This window comes from Callospermophilus lateralis, chromosome 5 (genome assembly GCF_048772815.1).
Source record: "Callospermophilus lateralis isolate mCalLat2 chromosome 5, mCalLat2.hap1, whole genome shotgun sequence".
Classification (NCBI taxonomy): Eukaryota; Metazoa; Chordata; class Mammalia; order Rodentia; family Sciuridae; genus Callospermophilus; species Callospermophilus lateralis.
Window position 1 is genome coordinate 109,295,875 of NC_135309.1, and position 24,900 is coordinate 109,320,774.

At 34.3% G+C, this 24,900-nt stretch overlaps 1 protein-coding gene across 7 annotated transcripts in view; it reads right to left on the reverse strand.

Annotated features, from left to right (window-relative positions):
• The window catches only part of Gfm2 (GTP dependent ribosome recycling factor mitochondrial 2), a 62,286-nt gene that overhangs the window by 16,699 nt on the left and 20,687 nt on the right, over positions 1-24,900 (reverse strand). For 5 of the 7 annotated variants that reach the window (XM_076857150.1, XM_076857147.1, XM_076857148.1 and 2 more), the window contains exons 8-20: positions 24,626-24,714; positions 22,845-22,905; positions 22,421-22,600; positions 18,784-18,864; positions 17,391-17,539; positions 16,145-16,285; positions 15,963-16,062; positions 14,489-14,678; positions 9,510-9,586; positions 7,186-7,324; positions 4,793-4,972; positions 4,376-4,491; positions 70-252 (exon numbers count right to left, since the gene is read on the reverse strand). In XM_076857150.1, coding sequence (XP_076713265.1) covers positions 70-252; positions 4,376-4,491; positions 4,793-4,972; positions 7,186-7,324; positions 9,510-9,586; positions 14,489-14,678; positions 15,963-16,062; positions 16,145-16,285; positions 17,391-17,539; positions 18,784-18,864; positions 22,421-22,600; positions 22,845-22,905; positions 24,626-24,714 — 1,686 coding nt within the window. The remainder of the gene's footprint in view (positions 1-69; positions 253-4,375; positions 4,492-4,792; positions 4,973-7,185; positions 7,325-9,509; positions 9,587-14,488; positions 14,679-15,962; positions 16,063-16,144; positions 16,286-17,390; positions 17,540-18,783; positions 18,865-22,420; positions 22,601-22,844; positions 22,906-24,625; positions 24,715-24,900) is intronic. The other 2 variants (XM_076857151.1, XM_076857149.1) reach the window with 2 other exon arrangements.

The window sequence follows — 24,900 nt, forward strand, 5'->3', positions numbered from 1 at the left end:
TCTCTAAATCAAAGTACCGTTTTTTTTAACTTGGTGAACATATCTATATATTTTTTTAAAAGTACTTACCATAATTTCTGCTAAGGGAACAAATGCAATAACAACTTTGTTGTCCTGGCGAGTCTGGATTTCCTGAATGTTCCCTCTCCTTTGTGCTAAATCTGCCAGGACAGGGCTGAGGTATTCTCTAATCACTGTAACCTCAAGATTCATCAGGGGCTCTAAAACTTGCTTGTCAGCTTTCTTCAGAGCCTAAAGAGATTAAGGAATGTTAACCCCTCTTTCATAAACTGGAAATCAAGTTTTTGCTAAAGGAAGATTCATAAAAAATGAAATACTGCTCATACTCTTAAACCAAGGGCTCTAGCAAACCTGCCTGCTTTAACTCTCTATCCATAGAGATCATGATTTATAAGTCAAGGACTTCAGGATTTGCTTATACATACTAGTAGCCACATGCCAGGGAGGGCAAATAAAGGAGAGCTTAAAAAAGCAATACAAGAAATTTAACACAGATAATAGAAACATTATCATTTTAAAAGATCCCTTTCTTGTATAACACTTTGTTCAGAATCTTAAAACTTCAAAGGCCAACCCAGGCATAGTGGTGCATGCCTGTAATCCCAGTGGCTTGGGATAGTGAGGCTGGAGGATCTCAAGTTCAAAGCCAGCCTAAGCAACTCAGTGAGAACCTGTCTAAATAAAATACAAAATAGGGCTGGGGAGTGGCTCAGTGGTCAAGTGCCCCTGAGTTCAATCCCTGGTACCAAAAAAAAAAAAAAAAAAAAAAAAGACTTCAAAGGTCAAGAAGAGCAAGCACATAAAGAAAAAACATGGAAAATAAAAATGTCTTTCAGGGGCTGTAGCTGTAGCTAAGTGGTAGAGCACTTGCCTTGCACACCTGAGGCACTGGGTTTGAGCCTCAGTACCACATAAAGAAAATGTCCTTCAGGATAAAAGGATGTAGCAGGAAAAGGTGAAAAGAAGAAATAGGTTAAAACTAAAGACAACGCTATAACTAAAGAGGACATACTGTGCCCATGGAACTCTTCTCAGTTCTCTTTCTCTTTCAGGGTCTTTTCCTTAACAGTATTACCTAATTGCAGAACTTAAAAGCACCTTCTGCACAGCTTCCACAAAAATACTCGCCAGTGCAGTCTGCTCCAATGGCCAGCTTTGGAACAGTGTCTGAAACTTCTCCATGTACCCCAAACTCAGGTCATTTTCTTCTCTAAATACTCCTCTGCTTGTCCCTGTTTCTTTTTTGTTTTTTGATACTGGGGATTGAACCCAAGGGTGCTTAACAGCTGGCCATATCCCCAGACCTTTCTTTTACTTTACTTAGAGACAGGGTCTTGCTGAGTTGCTTAGGGCCTCACTAAATTGCTGAGTTTGCCTTTGAACTTGTGATCCTCCTTCCTCAGCCTCTTGAGCCATTGGGATTATAGTATGCAGCTTGTCCATTTCTGCTGATGACATCACTAGATTCCTGATCAACTGGACATGCTTTTTTTTTTTTTTTTTTAATTTGGAAGTGGGAATTGAACTCAGGACACTTAACCACTGAGCCAAATCACCAGGCCTTTTTTTGTATTTTATTTAGAGACAGGGTTTCACTGAGTTGCTTACCACCTTCACTAAGTTATTGAAGCTTGCTTTGAACTTGTGATCCTCCTGTCAGCCTCCCAAGCCACCAGGATTACAGGTGTGCACCACAGCCCCCACTGGACATGCGTCTTCTACTTCCTTTTCCCAGTAAGCTGTTAACAATTCCTTTCCCATTGATGGTATCCTAATTCACACCTCATCTACTTCCTGACCTAGATAATCTCTTCCTTATTTTGATCCCTTCTGTACTCTAATTATAATTCTATCTTCAAACACATTATTCCCAACTGTTCTCAGAACAGAGTTCAAACTCCTTAATACAGCATATAAAGGTTTCTCTACAATGACCTCATTTTACTTTTCCAACACTGTGTTTGCACTACTCCTCCCTTCATCTGTTACATTACCTAAAGGAATGCTTTTCTTTCTGTCTGAAATCCCCTCTGTGTCCAAATCCTTCCAAATCAACATTGCTCAGATACTGTGTTCTTTCTAAAAAGTCTCCCTAATTCTCTCCTCCTCAGTTTTTATGGTATTCAACCTATTATAATACTTTGGCTATCTGGCATACTTATTTCCCTTACTAAATCACAAGTTCCTTTAGATGGAGAAATAATAAAATTGTCCTATTTGTGTCCTCATGTCCAGTGAACTACAAGCACACTATAGATGGCTCAATAACTATGAAGCACCATTAACTTCTCATAAGCAGTCCTTTACTAGAAGATTAATAAGGTAGGAAAACTTCAATAGAAAGATTTCTCTAGTTAATAAATTAACATCTAAATGTATGCTCTGTAAATTAATTCTCATTTTCCAGTGTAAAAAGGCTAATCAGAAATACTTCAACCTCTTTTTTTAAAGACATATTACATTTGAAGGACAATATAATAGGGTTAATGTTAATTTAGAGACATGCATCTTTTTAATTACTGTTATTTCAGTATCAATTTAAGGAGAACTTTAAAATTTACTTGAAGGTAAATGTTCTCAACAATAAAATCATGACTGCAAGTGATATTTCTTACTCTTAAGTGAACAATATTTAGTCTTGCCGGGTGTGGTAGCACACACCTGTAATCCCAGTGGCCCAGGAGGCTGAGGCTGAGTCAGCCTCAGCAACATGGCAAGGCCCTGAGCAACTTAGTGAGACCCTATCTCTAAATAAAATATTTTAAAAAGGGCTAGGGATATAACTCAGTGGTTAAGTACTGGGTTCAATCCCTGGTGACACCCTCCAAAAAAAAAAAAAAAAATTTAGTCTTAACTTTTCTAAGCATAGCTTTTTCTTTTTAAAATCAAAAAGCTTTTTAAGGCATGAATTGATGTGAACATACACTATATATAAAGATATGAAAAATTGTACTCTGTATGTGTAATGAGAACAGTAAAGAATTCCACTGTTGTGTATTTAAAAAATATATAAAATCAGTAAAACTAATAAATAAATAAATATTTTAAAAAGAATGGCTTAGAAAGCTTTGTAATAACTAAACCATTATTTGTTCATTTCGTTGCCTTTTAAGAACAGATTTTAAGGAGGATGTTTTTTCTAGAATTAGAATGGACTGCAAAGTACTGAAATAGTGAAGAACTGAGCTTGAAAACCAGATGATGTTGCCTCTTATTTCTATTGACATTCTTAATGAAAATAAGAATACATATTCAAAATTGAATAAAATATAAAATGTAAAAAAAAAAAAAAGCTTTTTAAGAAGTATGAATTTAGGGTCTAGGGGTGTTACTCAATGGTAAAGTATATGCTTATTAGCATGCATGAGGCCTTGGGTTCAATCCCCAAACCAAAAAATACCTCACAAATTTGAACTCACGAAAAAAACAGTAAGCTCAGCCTTCTTAAGTCAGGAACTTGGAGTGTTTATAAGTATGGACGCAAATAAAACTGTACAGAGAACCTGGTGCAGTGGTGCACACCTGTAATCCCAGTGGCTTAGGAGCCTGAGGCAAGAAAATCACAAGGTCAAAACCAGCCTTACCAACTTGCTGAGGCCCTAAGCAACTCAGCGAGACCCTGTCTCAAAATAAAAAGGGATGGGGATACGGCCCAGTAGTTAAACACCCTTGGGTTCAATCCCCAGTACCAAATATAAAAAACACAGAAAATGAGGTCTGAAAAATAGTCAACTTTTAGAATGAACACACAAGATCAGCATTCAGTACACCACACTCCTGGTGGGTCAATGAGGCAAGACGAAGAGGATCTGTAACACTCAAGGACATTGCTCCAGATAACCATACCAAGGCCACAGGCTTGATGCTTTAAGAAGGGAACACATCCTAAATGTGTTATTCAGTAGGACTTTTTTGGTTTCTTGATGAGAGCAATCTTATTTGAATAAACATGAACTGTAAAATTGGAGGGAATCAATATTGATCTTCAGTGTCCTTTGGATTATCGTCCAGGGCTGAATTAACCCCACATCTGTCCTCTATACAAACCTACCAACCAGCCTGTCTCTAAAGGCTCATATCAGGGATGGAAAAGCACAGAATGCCATTTAAGGAAATTTATCTCTTTCCCAAAAATCAGAGAATATTTTAATTCCAATCTTGTTACTAGTAATTTCTAAGCTCCTCTTTCAAATAAAATTGTGATTTAGAAACCAAAAATTCTCCATAACAACACCTATAACTTTAAGACTCAGAGGAAAGAACAGAAGGGCAGGTTCTGTAAGCACAGCTGCTTGCCAAATCAGTGGTACACTCAGTAATCAAGTTAAAGCAAAAGGATTAAGACAGTCTATACCTTCTGTACACATCTTGAGACACAGGCAGAAATCATAGTTGTGGAGGTACCAGGATGAATTACCAGCGAATGTAAAGTAATTACCACATCTTGAATGGGGGATCCAAGCAATGGTCCTATACAAAGAGGGAAACTGTATTAGTACTCAATATGTAGTGAGGAGGAGCAGAAGTGCAAAGAAACAGAAAACACTAGTGAAGTTAGGAAAAGACTAAAATAATCTAACAGAAGCAATGATTAGGAGGCTGGGAGTATAATTCAGTGGTACCTTATATACTTAGCATGTGCAAGACCCTGGTTATATCCCCAGCACCAGAAAGAGAAGTGAAAAAGATAAATAAAAGAAAGAAAAAAGAAAAAGGATGACTAAATGGTCAGGTGGAATACTATATGCTTACCTTCACTGAAGTATCTTACCTTGAAGGCATGCACTGTGAATTCCATTTTCAATGGCCTCTTGGGAGGCCTTCAAAAGGTCTTCACTGACACTTTCACCATACTCAATCACTGGCACAACAGATGGCTTTTCAGTTGGCCTTGCCTCTAGTTCTACAGTCACAAGATGCCGTTTGTCTCCTAAAATTCTATCTAAGGTATCTAAGAACAAATTGAACATGATCTCAGAGAATTGTTCTGGAAAGGTATTAAGGTGTTATAATTGGCAGAATTACAATCAGTAAGCTCACAGCCTCAAAGAAGATAAAGTAGGAGAGATTTAATAATGGTACTAAATACCATAAATACTATTAAAAAAATAAATAATCAGGGTAAATAGTTCTACTAGATACAAAGCCTCTTCTTCATGTTTACCACCGTTAAAAACCTGCTCTGAACCACCTGCTAATAATGCCTTACTGCGAAAATATGTTGAGGCACATGATATTATACTTTCAAACTTCCCAAACATCTTTTGAGATGGAAATTCTTTAAATTAAAAGCATTTATTAAAAAGTAAAAATGAAATGATAAAAAAATTAAAGAATGCAAAAGGCTAGCTAATGAAAACTTTTAATACTGCCTACCTATAAACTGTTCAATATCATATATTCTTTCAGCAATATTTTATGTACTTATTGTTTATGATTTCCTTCCCAAAAAATAAGTAAAAATGTTTTTTATAAAACTAAAAGCAGCTATACCAAACTCAACCAATAGCTAGTACGAAACTCAACAGCCAACAGCTATTACCAAACTCAAATATTTAACTAAAACAAAAACTATAAGGTATTTATGTGAATCATGTAACACAGTGACTCCAAGCTCAAAATCATAATGTAATATGCTCCCACCACTAGTTTTTTGAACATTTCTTCTTCCCATATCATAATGTTCCACCGCCTGTTTATTTTTGATAGTAACTTGCTCCTTATTAATACTTCCTACCCCCTTTTATTTCACAAAAAATAATAAATTTTGTATTTTCCATCTGTTAATTCCAATATCCAAAGTCTTAGCAGGTCTGACTTACGTTTTGTTATTTTTACTGCCCTTTTTTTTTTCCTCATTGAGCTTTTTCTCAGTTTCATGATTTAAAAAAAAAAAAAAAAGAAAAGAAAATCTGAGTTTATAGTCCTTTATCTGTGGGAATTTGAGGCCTGGGTTGAAGACCTACCATTCTCTGAAGAGGTTTTTTTGATTTTTCCCTGGGATGCTACCAAACAATGAACACTTAAAACTAAATTCCTTTCGGAGTTTTTAGGTCAAATTAATTCTGTGAATTAGACTAAAAACCCATATTAGAAGCCTATAATTAAAAATTCTCAAAAAATTTGCGGCTATCTTCAGAGACAACCATGTTTCCTTGCTCTATGTAACTCTTTCTATCAGGATGTGATTCTCCACTGTTGGGTTACAGATGATAACAGATTCGACATCTGTTTCCTCTTCCTTTTGGTCTCTGGAAATTTGTTACATTCTAACTAGGTCAGACATTCTAAGCGTATTATTTGTTTGTTCCAGGTATACAGTCCAAAAACAGAACTCTTGCATCATTTGTTCCTATAGTTTAATTTTTTTAAACTTTAGTGAACTACAATCACCTAGACATTTCATTATTTATTTATTTATTGTAACTAGGGATTAAACTCAGAGGTGCTTTAGCACTCTAACCCTTTTTATTTTTTATTTTGAGACAGGGTTTCACAAAGTTGCTGATGCTGCCCTTGAACTTTTGATCCTTCTGCCTCAACCTCCTGAATACCTGGGATTACAAGAGTGCACCACCATGCCCAGCCTTCACAAATTATTGAGGTACTTAAAAGTACCTGGTTATACTGAACATCTTTTTTTCTACATTATTTCACAAACCTATGTTTTCCCTTGGGGTTGAGTAGCAATAATAATTTTGTTATTTTGCTTAAAGGAACTAATCTGAAATTATATGTGGAAAAGCCATGAGTTCTCACATTTCAGACGAAAAATATAAAAACTATACTTTCTCAAGAATATTATCAGTAAAAGATTTCCATATTTATTAAAGTAGAATTGACTTTTCCCTTCACTTTTAGAGTAAAAATAACACACTGACTTCAAATTCTTATACTTGTTTGGTGATGAAGATTGGGATAAGCCACCCATTTCACTGCCTTATCATGCCCTATGACCACTGAACAGCACATCAGTTTGATGAGTGGCTCATCCAGTAGATGTTGTCTATGGTAATGACACAGGACAGTCTGTTTAAAACAAATGAAAAGATCTATATACATTAAAACTGTGGAAGACAGTAGTGACTGTGAACCCTATATTAAGCAATTAAACAGAAAGAAGAGAAAATAAAAGCATCAAGACCTAAATCTTTTATTTTTTACCTGTGGCACGAACTGAATTTAGGATGGTCTCTCGGTATGCCACCTGGAGAGGCCCTAGATAGGTCTCTAGGCCATATTCCCTCTTGATCCGGTCATGAATAATCTCAATATGTAATTCCCCCATACCACATAGGATAGTCTGGGATGACAAGGGAAAAAGGATATGTATTGTAAAATATTATATAAAAGTATGATACTAATATGTATTTAAGTAATTTTTCATCAATTATAAACTCAGTTTCCTTTGCAATTTCTTTAGTGGGAGGGCAGGCTCCTACATCAAAAGTTTTTTATTTTTCTGACTAGAATAATAAATCAAATCACTTGGTTATTCTCTCCTTCCATGACAGTTCAATTATAATCTGAGTTGGTTGCATCTAACTAGAACTGCACTTCCCGACAACAAAGCTAAGCTCTAGCCAATGGAACATGAGTGCAAATAATATTTACAACTCCTGGACTATGCCTTTAAGAGGAGGGTAAAGCCCTTTTTCTAATCAATGAAGTAGGCAACTGTGCTGAAACTGGCTGAGGGCAATACCATGTGAACAGAGAAGACAGCCTTCTCCCAAAACATTTTCCAACCATACTAGGTACCTTACAGTTTTATGAACAGTCAAAACCTCCAAACTCATTTGAATCTTCATGTGACAAGAGAAACTTTCACTTTTCTGAATCAATATTTTTTTGGGTCCTTGTTAGAACAACCAAACTGGCATCAAAATCAATGAAGTAATCATTTCTTCTCAACAATGAAAGTTACACATAAAGAAAGTCTTTTGTGAATAAGAAAGAACATATTGCAAGGTGTATGTATTTGCTTTTGTTCATATGCCATTTGTGTACTACACCCAGAAAGACATGGCCTTTGATCTTGGCTACTGGGAGGTAGCCTTTGGAAAGTCCTACCTTATAGAAATATCTCATGGGTTAGCCCATCAGACAGTCTAATAAAGTGATTTATGATGTGGACTTTGGAATGAACCCATACTAACAACTCTACCTTTTAGAAAAACTGGAGACTAAACTATTAGCTTAAAACTATGGGAGGCCTAGTCACTAAAGGTCAACCACAAAGGCAGTATGTATCAAGTTCTAATAAAAATTCTGAACACACAATTCTTGGGTGAGCATCTTTGTTTGGCAATACTCAGCCAGAAGGGTAACATGTTCCTGAGGACGAAGGATGAAGAACACTTTGCATTTAGAACCCTCCCAGATTCGCTCCATGTGTCTTCTTCCTTTGGCTGGTTCTAATTTGTATCCTTTCATTATAGTAAAACTGTAATCCAAAAAAAATTTTTTTTTTTAAAAAAGGACTGCTTGGTATATAATTGCTATTTTTTAATACAAAGTTAAAAAGCAAATTACTTAGGAAAAAAGCAAGTTGTGTATAAATACAAACAGAATGAGTAATATGTATTTGTACATATATATTTGGAAAAAATTATATTGTGCTAAATAATATAGCCCAGTTATAAAAGAGATACTTGGGAACAAAGAGTGGAAAGGCACTCATCAAGTTTCCACACTGATTTCCTGTGTGAAATGGGATGAAGGGACAGAGAGGGGGACTTTAATTCTTTACTTCATACACTGCACATTTTATCTGCTATTTTAAAAAAAAATATTTACCATCTTTTAGATAAACTGTTTTTTAAATAAAATTTTCTGTTTTAGTTACTGTTATTGTGGTCTTTAGGATCAATTTAAATGACCACTTCTTTTACCTGGCATGAGGGAACATGAAATATTCCATATTTTCTGGATTAAATCAATTTATTCTTTTTAAAGACAAATTTATAATATTTAAAGGAATTACCTCACATAAATTTTGCCCTGCCCTCCTAAAAAGAGGTGCAGAAAGTTACTTAATTTTTTTCTTAATGAATCAGGAACACTTACTTTTCAGTGCCATATCAGCACCTACTTTAGAACCTATGTCCTCCCAAGTTATTAGACTGTATCTGACATTCCCATCCATTTTACATGTGCTAGTGTCATTAAAGCACCTTCCAGACCCCCTAGTAAAAAACTCTTAGTGTAAGAGGCTCAAGGCTTTGCCCTAAAAGTTAAACTTTACTCGAAATTTCACAGAATGCGGTTTGATGGAAGGTCAAAAAATGCAGTTTATACATAGGGAATTAAGGAGAATTTGTTTATTCAGCTTAATAATCAACATAAATAATCAGAATTTTATATTACAAATTTTAAAAAAAGCTATTTTTTTCAGGAGCACAGATCAATCAACATTCTAGACACATGCACACATGTGCACACACACTCACTGAAGCACTTCTGGGGTTAAGTAATAATGTACATACTTGTCCAGAGTCAGGATCTAGCCTTACTTTCAAACTGGGATCTTCCCGCTGAAGGCATTTCAATGCACGATCCAAATCTAGGGGATAAACAACTGTTATCTTTATATTGCATTTTTTTTTTTTATAATTACTGTATGTTCTAGTGAGGAAACTTGTTGAACAAGGGAATTTTCAAACTGCCATAAATGTTTTGTAGAAAATAAACCAAAGAGATATAATAGTGAGGGAAGGCTATTTGACACTGGATAATCTGGGAAGGCATCTCCAGGATAATTTAAGTAAAGACACAAAAGAAAACAGCAAGCTATAAGCAAAATCTTTATGTTAAAAGAAAAAGGGGAGCTAGGGCTATAGTTCAATGGTAAAGTGCTTGCCTCGCATGTGAGAGGCACTAGGTTCAATTCTTGGCACCACATAAAAATAAATAAAGATACTGTATGTTCATCTACAACTAAATAAATATTTAAAAAAAAAAAAAAAGAAGAAGAAGAATTCTAGATAGAGGGAATGGTGGTGCAAAGAATGATTTAATGTTAAAAAAAAGCAGCAAGAAGGCTGACAGCCAAATATATGTGGGTAAAATGAAGAGCAGTATCAGTAAAAGGAAGATGTGTGGCAGGGATCATATCATAAAAGGTCTTATAGACCACGGTGAGAAGTTTGGGTTTACACTGTGAAGTCACTGGAAGCACTTAAAGGGGACACTTGACATTATCTGATTATATTTTACAAAGATCAATCTAGGAGCTGAAAAAAATGCAAAATGACTTCAGAAGAGTGGCAATAATAAGAACCTAGCCAAAAAAAAAAAAAAAAAAGACAAAATTAAACCATGAATAACCAGATACTAATATGATCCCTCCATGATGATTTATCATAACCACAGGAGAAATGGGAATATACTATCTGCATTAAACACAGCATCTAACGTGAGGTGATATTTTAATACAACCAATAATACAATTGATACTTCTTCTTTATAAAAGAACTTTATTTTCTTTATTTCTTTAGATATAAAGTATAGCTGAGACAAATAAAATAAAATAAAAAAAAAAACTAAGCTACAGATTCAAAGTCACACATTCAAAGTGTTCTTGGGTATATAAAACAGAACTTCTAGACCTTAGGTATATAAAACAGGACTTCTAGATCTGTACTATATGAACAAAAGTCACTAGCCATTTGTATTATTAGTCTGAATTGGTAGATGCTGTAATAAATGTAAAATGCACACCAGTTTATAAAAATTAATACAAAAGAGAATGTAAAATATCAATACTTTTTTAAAATATTGGTTTCATATTGAAATGATAAAAATACAGATTGAATATCCCTTGTCTGAAATACTTGGAACCAGAAGAGTTAGATTTCAGAGTACTTTGGATTCTCAGGTTAGGGAAGCTCAATCTGTATTTGATATACTGAATTAAATGAAGTATATTATTAAAACTAATATTTTATTCAGCTGTAAGAAATTTTGAGTTACATAAGTGGATCATGTTAATTTCTTTTTCTAAAATTTTTAGCTGTAGATGGACACAATATCTCTATTTTATTTATTTATTTTTATGTGGTGCTGAGAATCAAACCCAGTGCCTCACACATGCTAGGGAAGCCCTCTACCACTGAGCTACAACCTCACCCCATCTAGAAAATGCTTTTAGACCCTTGACATTGGAAAGTAGGACCTAAAGGCCAGCAACACTGGCATGTCCTAGAGACTGAGGAAAATGCAGACTGAGGTTTTAAACCTACTGAGTCGGAATCTACATTTTAACAAGAACCCCAAAGAGATGTGCATATGCATTCAAGATTAAGAAGCATTATTTTAGATAATATTTTAAATACCTACAGATACTCAATAACTATGTATGACTCTGGTTTTTGGAATGAAAAGGTAGTTTTAAACTTTATTAAAAAATAAATTCATTCAAAAATAGTTAAAAAGACTTATCCTCTGGAGGGCTTATTGTGATGAAAACATGGTATTATAACAAAGGGTACTGAGTCCTATAACAAGACTATTGAGAAAATATAACAGGAGTACAGAAAAAGGAACAGTAAAGTTAGGGAGTCCCAGGAAGTCCCTGGCTCTCAGGGCCTAGGACTTTCCAGCCAATGCCCATTGATAAGACCTTCTTTGGACACAAAACTATTTCTCCTAAAGCAATTAAAGGTTTGGGTTCTTAGATGTAAAATTGGCTGGAGCAACTTAACTGCAATCTTGAAACTTAAGTTCTGGTCCTTACACTACATTTGAAATTGAAAATTACTTTCATATATATTTAAAAGAATTCATAGGTTACTTTCTTCAGGCAACCCATTCCTTAAACACCAGGTCAATCCTGAAATAACTAGGTGTGCCCACTTCGATGTAACAAGTGGCAGGATTCTTTTTTTTTTTTTTTTAATACTTATTTTTTTAGGTGTAGTTGGACACAATGCCTTTTTTAAATTTATTTATATGTGGTGCTGAGGATCGAATCCAGGGCCTCGCTAGGCAAACGCTCTACCACTGAGCCACAACCCCAGCCCAGCAGGATTCTTCATTACATGATCCTTCTCCATCAGAGTCCACACTACACCTATTGGCCTGAGGGCATTTTAAGGTACCAGGAAAGTTGCTGCTATACCTGTCTTAATTTAAATGCTTTTCCTCACCACCTGGACAAAAAGACCCAGTTTCCTTCTATATTTGGGGCTTTCTTAAATCTACACTTAGATTTTTTTTTATGTGAACTACACCTGGGTAGGTGAGGAACTGAACCCCTTTCATGGCTTAGGATTTTCTCTTTCTTTTCCCACTGAATCCTCCAGAAGATATGGGAAGGAAATAAAGTTTTTATTTTTCCATATCCTATAAGTCCAGGGAAAAAAACTAGAAGGTCTGTCCTTAGTCTAATACAGCAATTCACCGAGAGCTTGATAAAGAAGCACAACTTGATTTCAGACATAGAGAAAAAGTAAACATTTTACAAGGAGATACATTCAGGGGTTACCATCCTAATGTGAAAATAGCAGAGCACAATGGTACATTCTTGTAATTACAGCAACTCAGAAGGCTGAGGCAGAAGATCTGAGGGAGGCCAGTTCAGGCAACTTAGTGAGACCCTGTCTCAAAATAAAAAGGGCTAGAATTTTCAAGTATATAATACATTGTTGTTAACTCAGTCACTATGCTATACTATAGATGTCTTGAATTTATTCTTCTAACCAAAATTCTATACCCTTTGACCAACATCCTCCCCTGCTCTACCCTTGCCCAGCCCCTAGTAACCACATTCTGCTCTCTGTTTCCATGATGATCTCAGAGGATTTTAGATGAACCTATGAACATTAAAGAATGAGATCACACAGTGTTTACAAACTTCAATCATATTCCTTATTTTTTTCCTACAAACTAACTCATCATTATTTTTACTCAAACTTATTTTTTAAAAATTTCTTTTTTTTATTTAATTTTTTTTAAAGAGAGAGAGGGGGGAGAGAGAGAGAGAGAGAGAGAGAGAGAGAGAGAGAGAGAGAGAGAGAGAGAGAGAATTTTAATATTTATTTATTTAGTTAGTTAGTTATCGGTGGACACATCTTTGTTTTGTATGTGGTGATCGAACCTGGGCTGCACACATGCCAGGCGAGCATGCTGCCGCTTGAGCCACATCCCCAGCCCCATTAAAAAATTTCAAAAGAAAAAAATAAAAATAAAAAAAGCTGGGGATGTGACTCAGTGGTACAGCATCCCTGGATTCAATCCCCAATACCACAAAAAAAAAAAAAAAAAAAAAAAAAAAAAAACCAGCAATGCAAAAAGAACATAACATCTTTAGGAAATCAGATCTACTTTACCAAAGTAGCATAAGACATAAGCACTCACTTTATTTTTATTTTTGTTTGAGTGGAAAAAGAGGGTACAAAAAGGAGAAAGTTTTAAGAAATGAGGCCAGGCAAGAAGGCTACGGCAGAGACTGCTAGCCTTCCACTCCACTCTGTGGCTCCCTACTTAAGACCTTTATCAGTCTCCCTTGAGATCAGTGTTGGCCAATGACATATAAGAAATCTTTTTTTTTTTTTTTTTTTTTTAAAGAAAGAGTGAGAGGGAGTGGGAGAGAGGGGGAGAGAGAGAGAATTTTAATATTTATTTTTTAGTATTTGGCGGACACAACATCTTTGTTTGTACGTGGTGCTGAGGATCGAACCAGGGCCGTACACATGCCAGGTGAGCGCGCTACCGCTTGAGCCACATCCCCAGCCCCATATAAGAAATCTTAAGAGGGAAGTGGGTATAGCTTGTTCCTCCCTCTTACTCTTTTCTGCTCTTAGAAGCTCCACAATGATACCCATGGCTCTACCAGCCACCATAGGAACTATGCATGCAGACAGTGGAGCAGAAAAACTGGAGCCCGAGTGCCCTAGGGTTTTGTGGAGCAATCCTCTAACCAAGGGACTAACAAATCTTTCACAAGAGAGAAAAATAAACTTTGATATTATTAAGACAATCTAACTGGAAATTATATAGGTGGAGTCATGAGCATTATATTCCACACTAAGGAGTTTATGTGATAAGTAATAAGAAACCACTGAAGAATTTTTAGCTAATATGCCAAATAAAGTACGTAACTCTCAAAAGCCCAAGCAATATTAGCCATTGTAAATATTAATATTTTCACTGGGTTCTAAAGATTGATTAGAACATAAGGTAAAACAGCACTTTTATACACAAGAAACTGAATTAGTTATGAATCAGTTACTATCTAATCTAATATACTAGAAGGGAAGGTCTAAGGCCAATTATTTGAAATCCCAGATAGCACAAGAACAAGAGTAAGGAAGAATATGAAAAGAAAAAAATGGAAAAGATAAAAGAAAAAAAGTACAAATAAAATCTAATTCAATCACATAAGACATTTCCTTAGGGTATATTGTAACCAGTTTATGTAAGTCATCAGAACACTAGTTAATTGATATACGAAGACTATTTGTACCTGGCTGCTTAGCCACTGATGGAGGTTCTATGGTACAAAAGAAAACAGGTTCTGGAATTTCCACTCCAGCCAACAGAAGTCTGTCTGCTTCCCTGTTTTGTTTATGCTTCTTTTCTCCCTCCCGTTTGGCTTGACGAGCTGCAGCTAATGCACTGGATTTGGATGAGACAATGGTGTCTCCAGTGGCAGTCTGCAAGCAAACAGAACAACTGGAACGAAACAGGTTCTTGGAAAACATTCATCTCCCACTAAAAATCATTAACAAGAAAAATCTTGACTTTTCTCATCAGAACTTAGGAGAAATAAATTCAGAAAGTTCATTATAACTTTTCATAAGTAAAACTCAACTGGTATAAGAATTCTATCCAAAATATTGCAGTAATAAATTTTAATAAACAATAAAACACATACACAAACACACACCTCATATCCAAAATCCATTTCTTTAACAAATAAATGTACCTGTCTACATTTTCAATCACAAAAAAAGAGGTTAAGTAGAGGTCCCTTACAGTGTTTTAACATCAGTAAGAATTTTTTTTTTACAGAAAATTGCTTATTAAGTATAAAATTAACCAGAATACCATTGGCCAGCCAGAATTGATAGTGTCTACATAGTTAAGAGTCCAGTTACTCTTTAAAACTAAAATTTCACTTTTAACCTTTTATATCATGAAGTTCAAAGCCAGTTTCCTTCTCATTAAGGACAGTCCTACTGCTACAATACTCCAAAAATACCTTTAGAGTACCTTTAAATACAAACAAGGAGCACAGGACACTTTAATACCAGAAATCTAATATCCACACTATGAGAATTTTTTACTAAAGGATACTGAACTTGCAATCAATCATGAAGCGTTCCAAATGTTAAAAGTAATATTATCCAAATGACAGATAAAAAGTTTAATGATAAAACTCGACCTGACTTAATCCACATAAAGGAAATGTCCTTAGTTTTAATCCACCCAAAATATAATCAGAATCAAGTATTTTTATCCATTCATCCTAAAAATTTCTTCATACTGTCTACTATACACAATCACTGATCTACAGACTGTGGTAGAAATGTGAGCAAAAGAAACAAAAACCCTTGCCCTCATGGAGCCTTTATTAGCAAATTATCTTTTAGTTATTATCTAATTATAAAGTTAGATTAAATTTTCTGTATGATCAAGACAGGTAAAAACCCAATGGGGAAAAGGCAATATTTAAACAACCTTAAGACATATATGTATCCATAAATAGAATATTTTACTTGGATGTGAATTTTATATGTATATAATCCATCCTGTTACCTTCTATAATTTACTTTTCTATCAAATGAATGATAGTCAACCATGTTAATTAATATGCCACAATATTCATTATTCTACTGATGGACATTTAGATTTTTTATGAATTTTTTGCTATTAAAAAATACTTGTAACTAAATATTTAAACTACTATTTTCTAGAGAAATCATTTGGTCATTTACCTGTTTAAGCCCAACAGTCAAAGCGATGTTACCAGCAGTCAATGAAGGGATTTCTACATGTTGGTCAGCAAATGGCAAAAGCAGACGACTTATTCTCTCCCTTTAAAACCATGATTTATGTTAGTCAAGTACTTTTAAAGAAATGAGTACAGTTTTGAAAAATAACCTAAGCTTCTACTCACGTGCAGTTTCCATTAATATTATGAATGGCCAACTGGGGCTTTAGCATTCCCGAGTAAATACGCATAAAAACCACTGGGCCTCTCTGCTTGTCATGAAGAACTTTAAATGCCAGTGCGCATAAGTCACCCTTATACCACTGCCTATAAAAGAAAGAGGATATTACAGAAAGGTCTATAAAATATACTTCCCACATATCTATACAGAGCAAACCAGAATCACTGCAGAAATTTAATTTTAATGTCTTCCAAAGATCCCTTATATTCTTGGAGTAGAGCTATCTACGTCTATTAAGTAATGATGTGATGCACCTTTCTTCCTCCACTGACTAAATTATTTAATGGAGATCTTACCACTAATTCTTCAAAACTAAAAATAGTGAATTCTCTTCCAAATATTACCTCTATTTGCAAATAATTTATTTGCTAAGACCTCTCTTTCAAAAAACATATCTGAGAACATCATACCATTCTCAAGAAGCCCACACAGGGTGAACAAATGGGTTCTTTCCCATTATTGCTTTCACTCTCCCTTTTTATTCCCTGCATAACCATAAATATCTACAGTACATACATGAACTTGTTTATATAGCCAACATTCTTTCGATAGAACCCTAGGACGTAGATCCTGTTCTCTGATTTTATAAATGGAGATGTTAAACAACTTGGAAGAGCTGGGATTTAAATCCAACAATACATATTCCATGCACAATTACTTTACCATTATGCCCTTCAAATTTATAGATGTGAAAAGTTATTAATGAAAAAAATAATAAAATCAATAAAAAAGAAAAGTTATTAATGAATGTCCTAGTTAGCAAATTAAAGCCCACTTCTCTGCTCATCTGCATAATGCTCGCTCAGGTTTTAGAGAATTTATTACCTAAGTATAATGCTGTTAATTGCAATAGGAGTAAAACAATGACTTCCTTATAGCCACAAAACATTTTGAGCTTATGAAAAATGCATAAGTCTAGATGTATATAAATGTATCTACTGATTATTTAACAAACTTTTTTTTTTAAAACTAAGATGACAAGGTCAACACTTAAACACATACACAGTGAAAAGCCACAACCTAGCTCCATCTATAAACATGGAAGGTTAGAAGAGATGATGACAAATGTCCCTTTCACATAAAAGTTACTATGGCTCTATGTTATGTTATTTTCAAAGATATTCTTAACCACTAATGAGGTCTACTTGTGTTTTCAAGACTTGGAATTTAATCTATGAGACTGCTACTTACAGAAATTCATAGTTGCGCTCTTCAGGTGAAGGCAAGTACATAGTAATAGCATCTAATAAAGGCTGTACACCTTTGTTTTTCAGGGCACTTCCACAAAGAACAGGCACAGCCACCTGAGCCACTGTTACTCTGTGTATTGCAGTCTGTAGCTACAAAGCAGAAATATAAACAAGCATTAACTTTGTATAGCATATACTGATTCTGCCAGAATCTCTCTAAATAAGAGGCCTTCCCAAATCATCCATGTAAAACGGTGGCACTCTTCACCATACTTCCACCATTATTTATGGCTTTTTCTTTATAATGATAATTATTGTAAAGATCTGGCATGTCCAGCTGCATATTTATTACCTGCCTCTTGTTCATTAAAATATAAAACCCCTTAGAAGCATACAGTAAGTCCCATAAAAATACCATTAAGTCCCCAGAAACCAGAAAAGCTTAAGATATAGATGTTGTGTAAAAATATTTCTTAAATAAATAAATTGATATTCTTGTGATTCAACCTTGATAGTCTAACAGAGGACTGGTCAGAAATAAAAATATATAAATGTGAGTTAGAATTTTTCCAAATTAAGGTCCAAATTAAACAAAATTCAGAGGCTGGGGCTGTAGTTCAGTGACAGAGCACTTGCCTAGCATGTCTGAGGCACTGGGTTCGATCCTCAGCACCACATAAAAATAAACAAATAAAATAAAGGTATGCTGTCCATCTACAACTACAAAATTTTTTTTTTTTTAAATCCAAAGGAAAATGAGAAAGTAAAAAAAAAAATTAATTCTCAAAAATCAAGAAAAGATTAGTGTGTTGATAACAAGAAAACTGGTAGGGCAATTTTCTACTTTAGATTGTGAGCTCTCTAAAAATAGATTTCATGTTATATGACAAGGAGCATAATAAATATCATGTTTAAACATTCAAATTCAAAATAAAATTTTTCAAAAATGGTGGCATCTCATTCAAAAGAAAAAGAGATCACTTTTTTTTCCTATCTTTAACTTCACATGACTTAAAAGTATGCCTCAGTTTAAGTGAATCTGTTGGGCTCATCTTTGGTCTCATTTTACAGATTACCACTTGGAAGCAACATTTATTTGACACTTTTGTGTTTCATAAAGCAAAGTAAAAAATTTGTCAAATCATGGAGGAAGGTTAACAATGAACTGATCCTAACTACATAAGTAAAGAAGATTTAATCTAATTTTGCAAAATATATCTGGAAACAGTACATTGTTGGCATTGTCTAAGTACCTATATTCAGAGTGATTTATCTTTTCTTTTAAAGAGGATTTTCTAACAGTATGCAAAATTAAAAAAAAAAATCTAAGACAAAGAAATCAAACCACATCCAATTAGAAAAACTTTGTCAAAGTAATAGAACAATATAAATACCTTTTCAGCTGGTAGTAAATCAAAATTTTCACTAAATTCTCCTAAAACCAAGTCAGCAAATTCATCATCCAAATCTGCAACCTATAAAGAAAGGGTTAAAGTTTTATAACTTGCATTAATTTTCACACAAGAAACTTATCTAAATACCACAAATATTCATTATTAAAATGTTTGGAAACAGCTACATGATCTACCTTACAGAGGCCAAATACCTCTTCATATCTTTTAAAGAAATGGTTTTTCTTTCAAAGAAAAGTAAATTTGAAATTGAAGATGTATTTCCTAAATTCAAAGAGAGTCAGAGTCTGATAAAGCATCTCAATAAAGCGCTACCTACTAAGAGTATGCAAAAGAAGTAAAAGGCACAATTTATATACAATGCAATACTTGTCTTTTAGATACATTTGAGAGTTTAAGTTCACAGAAAATTTCATTTGGTGTTGTCCCTCCAGCATTCTGAATGATCACCAGATAAGAAAATATTTACATTGAGAGGTGTTGGCAATACTTCAATAGTAAAAATAATATTATCTAGTTCATGTTCTTTTCATAACCATGTACCTATAAGAAATATGATAATTTAGCTGATAATAGTTTTGAAAGTTGGTAATAGTATAATCTCCTAACCTTTTAACTTGCAAAACTAAAAACTCTACAGGTGTTAATGAACTTCCCGTTTTCCCCTCCCTGAGACCTTGGTAATAATAACCATTCTATTTTCTTCTCTGAATTGACTCTAGATACCTCATAAAAGTGGAATCATACAGTATTTGTCTTTTCATTACTGTTTTATTTCACTTAGCATAGTGTCTTCAAGATTTATTCATGTTGTACCAGAATTTCCTTCCTTTTTAAGATTCAGTAATATTCCACTGCATGTATATGCTGAATTTTGTCCATCTATTCATCTACCAATGGATACTGTGAATAACACTGCTAGGAACATGGGTGTACAAATATCTCCACAAGATCATGCTTCCATTTCTTTGGGGTACATACCTAAAATGAAATGTCTGGATCACATAGTAATTTTATTTCCAATTTTGTGAGGAACCTCCATGTGGTTAAGCATAGCAATTGCACATTATGTTCCTGCTAATAATACACAAGGTCATAATTTCTCTACATCCTTGCCAACACGAATTTTCAGAGGTTTTTTAAAATTATTTTTTATGTGTATTTTTTTAAAGTTGTGGTTGACACAATACCTTTATTTATTTTTATGTGGTGCTGAGGATCAAACCCATCACCTCACATGTGCTAGGCGAGCACTCTACTCCTGAGCCACAACCCCATCCCCTGTTTTTTAAAAATTATTATCAGCATCTTAGTAAATGTGAGAGGGTTTTGTTCTCTAAATTTTAAACACTTATGTATTTCTTGTAATTAGCACCTATTAACAGCTACTGATAATCTTTATTCTGTCATATACTATCATATCCTAGAAGATGGGATAGTATGTACAAGTGTGTACTGGCTCCTCCACTAGATTACAAGAGCCTTCTTTATTCCTATGCACTTTTAAGATTAAAAAAAAAAAAAAGTTAATGAGGACCCAATCATGCATCTAGTTACTGATTAATGTTAATTCCACTTTTGTTCTTTCTATGCCCTGCTAACCTAGAGAAACAGTACAACAAGTGGGAAGAGCTCTAGCTCTGAACTGAGACAGACCTGAATTTGAATTCTAGTTCTGTCATGTTATTAGCTGTGTAACAACTCATTTAAGCATTCTAAGGCTCTGCTTCCTCACATGTAAAATGGAGACACAATAAAAGGCTGCTGTAAGGATTAAAGAAAATAGCATAATAAACACTTAACCAAGCCTAAAACAGGCCTTCAATAACTGTTAGCCTCTAATAAAAATATCAATTAAGTTGATGATAACTGTATTTTATAATGGCAAATAAATACTTGAAAAATAACTACCTACAAAAATGGATGAGGGCTGTGGTTATGGCTCACCAGTAGAGCACTTGCCCAGCATGTGTGAGGCACTGGGTTCAATCCTCAGCACCATATAAAAATAAATTAATAAATAAAATAATGGTATTGTGTCCACTACAACCAAAAAAAAAAAAACAAATGTTGACAGAATTTGGACCAATTCAATGTAAAAGTGAAAAATCAAAGGACTCAAACTCATATTTTTCTCTACTCTAAGATTCACTGAGTCTGCTGGGCGTTGGTGGCACATGCTTATAATCCTAGCAATTGAGGAGGCTAAGGCAGAAGGATTACAAGTTCAAGGTCAGCCTCAGCAACTTACTGCAGCCCTAAGCAACTCAGGGAGATTCTGTCTCAATGTAAAAAATAAAAAGGGCTGGGGATATGGCTCAGTGGTTAAGCATCCCTGGGTTCAATTCCCAGTACCAAAAAAAAAAAAAAAATCAGTGAGTCTAAGGTTTGTTTTACTTATTGCCCTATATGCTAACAAAATAATAAAATATTGCAAGTATTAACAATCTTGATATTTTCTATCAAATTTGAAGACAGATGAAGTCCAGAGCCACACTAAGTATAAAATTTTTTTTTTTTTTTTTTTTTTAAAGAGAGAGTGGGAGAGAGAGAGAGTGGGGGAGGGAGAAAGAGAGAGAATTTTTTAATATTTATTTTTTAGTTCTCGGTGGACACAACATCTTTGTTTGTATGTGGTGCTGAGGATCGAACCTGGGCCGCACGCATGCCAGGCGAGCACGCTACCGCTTGAGCCACATCCCCAGCCTAAGTATAAAATTGATGGTTTTAAATTTTTCTAAATAACTGACATCTGGTAAAATAGAAGATAGGAAAATACTTTGACCCAGCAATTCTGCTTCTAAAGTTCAATCCTCAAGATACTCTTGCATACATGCATAGGAAATATAAAGAAGTTCACAGCAATGTTGTTTCTATGAGCAAAAAAACAAAAACCTTGAAGTCCATTCACAGGAGAAAAGACAACAAACTCTGATATAATCACATATTGAAACACTATACAAGACTAAAAGTTAATGAACTACACATAAGAACATGGATGAATCTCCATAACATGAAACAATGCAATAAAATACAAATAGTATCATTACTCTTCACAATATGCAAAACTAAGTTCTTTAGAGATGTATATATCATATACTATGATATATAATATATATACCATATATAAAATATATACGTAAAATATATATGCATAATATATAATATATATGTATTATATATATTTACAGTAAACTATAAAGAAAATAAAGATAAATACTAAAATAATACATTGGGGGATGGGGGATACAGCTCACTGGTATGTGTATGCTTAGCATGCACAAGGCTCTGGGTTCCCCAGGATCAAGATAAAAATATATAAATGTTATATGTGTGTGTGTGTGTATATGTGTGTGTATACACATGTATGTATGTATGTTGGCTACAGGAACAGGAAGATTAGTAGGAAAAAGATATGAACAGGAAGTGGCACACAAATTCAAAGATATTGCTAACACTCTACTTATGCATGGGGGTGGTAAACATATTGGTGTTTCTTTTATTATTCATTATACTTTACATATCCCAAATGTAATTTTACATAAAATTTCACAATAAATAAAATGTTCAAAAGTTTCTAAATACTTATATAATTTTAAACTTGAAATATTTATTTTACTTGTTCAATTAAGGTATTCCTTGCTTCAATTGTCTTCTTAAACAATTCAGTATCACTCGTTTCCAAAAGGGGTTTTCTCTCGAAGTCTTTTCCATCATCTGAATTAGAATTCCATAGAAGTTTTTCTTTATTTACTATATCCACCACTCCTTTGAAAGTTTTAGCCTCACCAATTGGTAACTATAAGACAGAATGAGACTAGCATTATTAATGGTCACTCACTTAACTGCACTGGTGTTAAAATTTATCTAATTACACCACTGTGACCAAACTGCTAATTATCATTCTTACCATAATCTATAACCATTTTTATTTATATACCAACTTTTTATAAAAAGAATTTTAAAGAGCTTAAATATATATATTCCAACAAATAAATTGCTAAGGAAACTCAAGAAGGAGCTGATGTTACTAATCAATTTACCTGTAAAAGCAAAGGCTTTGCCTTTAACTTCTCTTTGATACTTTCAACTGCATAGTTAAAACTGTAGAAAGCAAAATAATCATGGTTAAAAATATAGTCAAAAATTCTTAAAACAGGCTTACGAACGTTCTTTCAAATAACCCCTTTATTTTCCTTAATGTTCAGTATTTAACAGTTTGCTACAGTACAGTAACTTGAATAAATTTCAATATCAATTTCAGATAACAGTGACTGAATATCTACATAATCCTATTACACAGGAGTTTAGGGTATTATTACTGTGAACATCACATAATTAAACTTTGTGATTAAAGTTAAATGAATTAAAGTCACACAAGTAATAATCTCAAGATTCAATGCAAGATTTCACTTGAATCGATGATTATTTCTTCTATAACTGTTGTGTTTGCTACCACAACAGGTTACCAGCTTTCTTCCAAGACCCAAACTGACTGATTTTTCTTTACTTCGACCTTAGGCATTCTTTCTTTGCTTTTGCAGTACTGTAGATTGAACTCAGGGCCTCATACATGCTAGACAAGTACCACTGAGATATTTCCCCAGCCCTATCTTAGGCATTTTCATAGCATATGCTCCACTACTCATTTCTATGCTAACGCTACAGTTGGCTACTATGGCACAAACACCATCTTTGAAACACAAGCTTATTTATACAAACATGCAGACCACTCGGGCACCATGTCTTTGAGAACCAGCCTACTAATCAGGTGTTTCCCTCCCCATCACCATAGGCACTGTCATTCACTAAACAACTTCAACAAAGTCAGTAAACTTCCATCTACAAGAAGGAATACCAAATAGGAAGGGTCAGAACCTAAGCCTAGCACATTTTAAAAGTTGCTGTGCTATTACTAAACAAGAGTCCTTTAAACAAATAGCCTTAGAATTAGTGAAGAGTTATATTAACACAAAGCATATGATTGTCTTAGGGGAAGGAGAGTTTACATTTTTATTTTCCATTCTCCCACAATAGACCAGGATATCTCCCTATCATATTTTCCCCAAAATTCTTAATACTCTTGATTGTCAGAGCTGGAGATGTGGCTCAGTGATAGAGCACTTGCCTAGCATGTGCAAGGCCCAGTGTTTAACCCCAGCACTGCAAAAAACAACAAAAATCTCTTGATTTCTCTTTTACATTTTTTCCAAATCCTTCATATGTTCTTGATTCTCTAAAATGCACGCTCAGAACAATAGTATCCATTTTGAATGATAAATCACCACTCTATAAGTCAATGAGCGTAACCAGTACATCTCAGCATTAACTCACTTTTACATTATATGCAAGTCTTACAGCAAGTATATTCTCCCCTCCCAATTCCTTTTATTCAGAACTTGATACCTAGCAGCTAAAGAAAATCAGGAGACAAGGAAGAATGCCACTATGATAGGCAACTGCAGGAAACAATTCTCTACTCTCTACCTCTAGCAACAATAGGGAGCATGGTCACCTTCAGAAATACAGGCACTACTCTGTACAGTTCTAAAATGAATCAGGGAAACACCACTTTATTAGGATCCTAGGAAATACAATTCAGCCTCTCTACATTAGACACAGATGATTTACCTCCTATCAGCTCTCTAAACTGTTATTCAAACTTATGCTGTTTTGAAGTTATTTTTATGGGATAAATTAGTATTCTAAAGACTAATTATACCCTATAGGAAAGAACTGCCATTGCTAAACTTAAGTCTGTAGTCCATGAAAAATTCCAATTATATTCTCACATTGATAAGCCAAAGAAACACATTTTATATACCTTGCTCCAGTTTTGTCCATCTTGTTTAAAAAACAAATTCGAGGTATCTTGTGTTTATCAGCTTGCCTCCACACTGTGAGAGTTTGGGCCTAAAGCAAAGAAGAAGAGGTAAAACAAATATACACATGCCCACAAAAGACAAAAATAACTGTTAGTAGACATGCAATGAGTAGATACAAAAACCTATGGTAACATGGACTGTACCTAACTCTAACACAGAATTAGTACCATTGTCAACCATAGAAATGTAAAGTATTTGCAATTGTGTACAATGA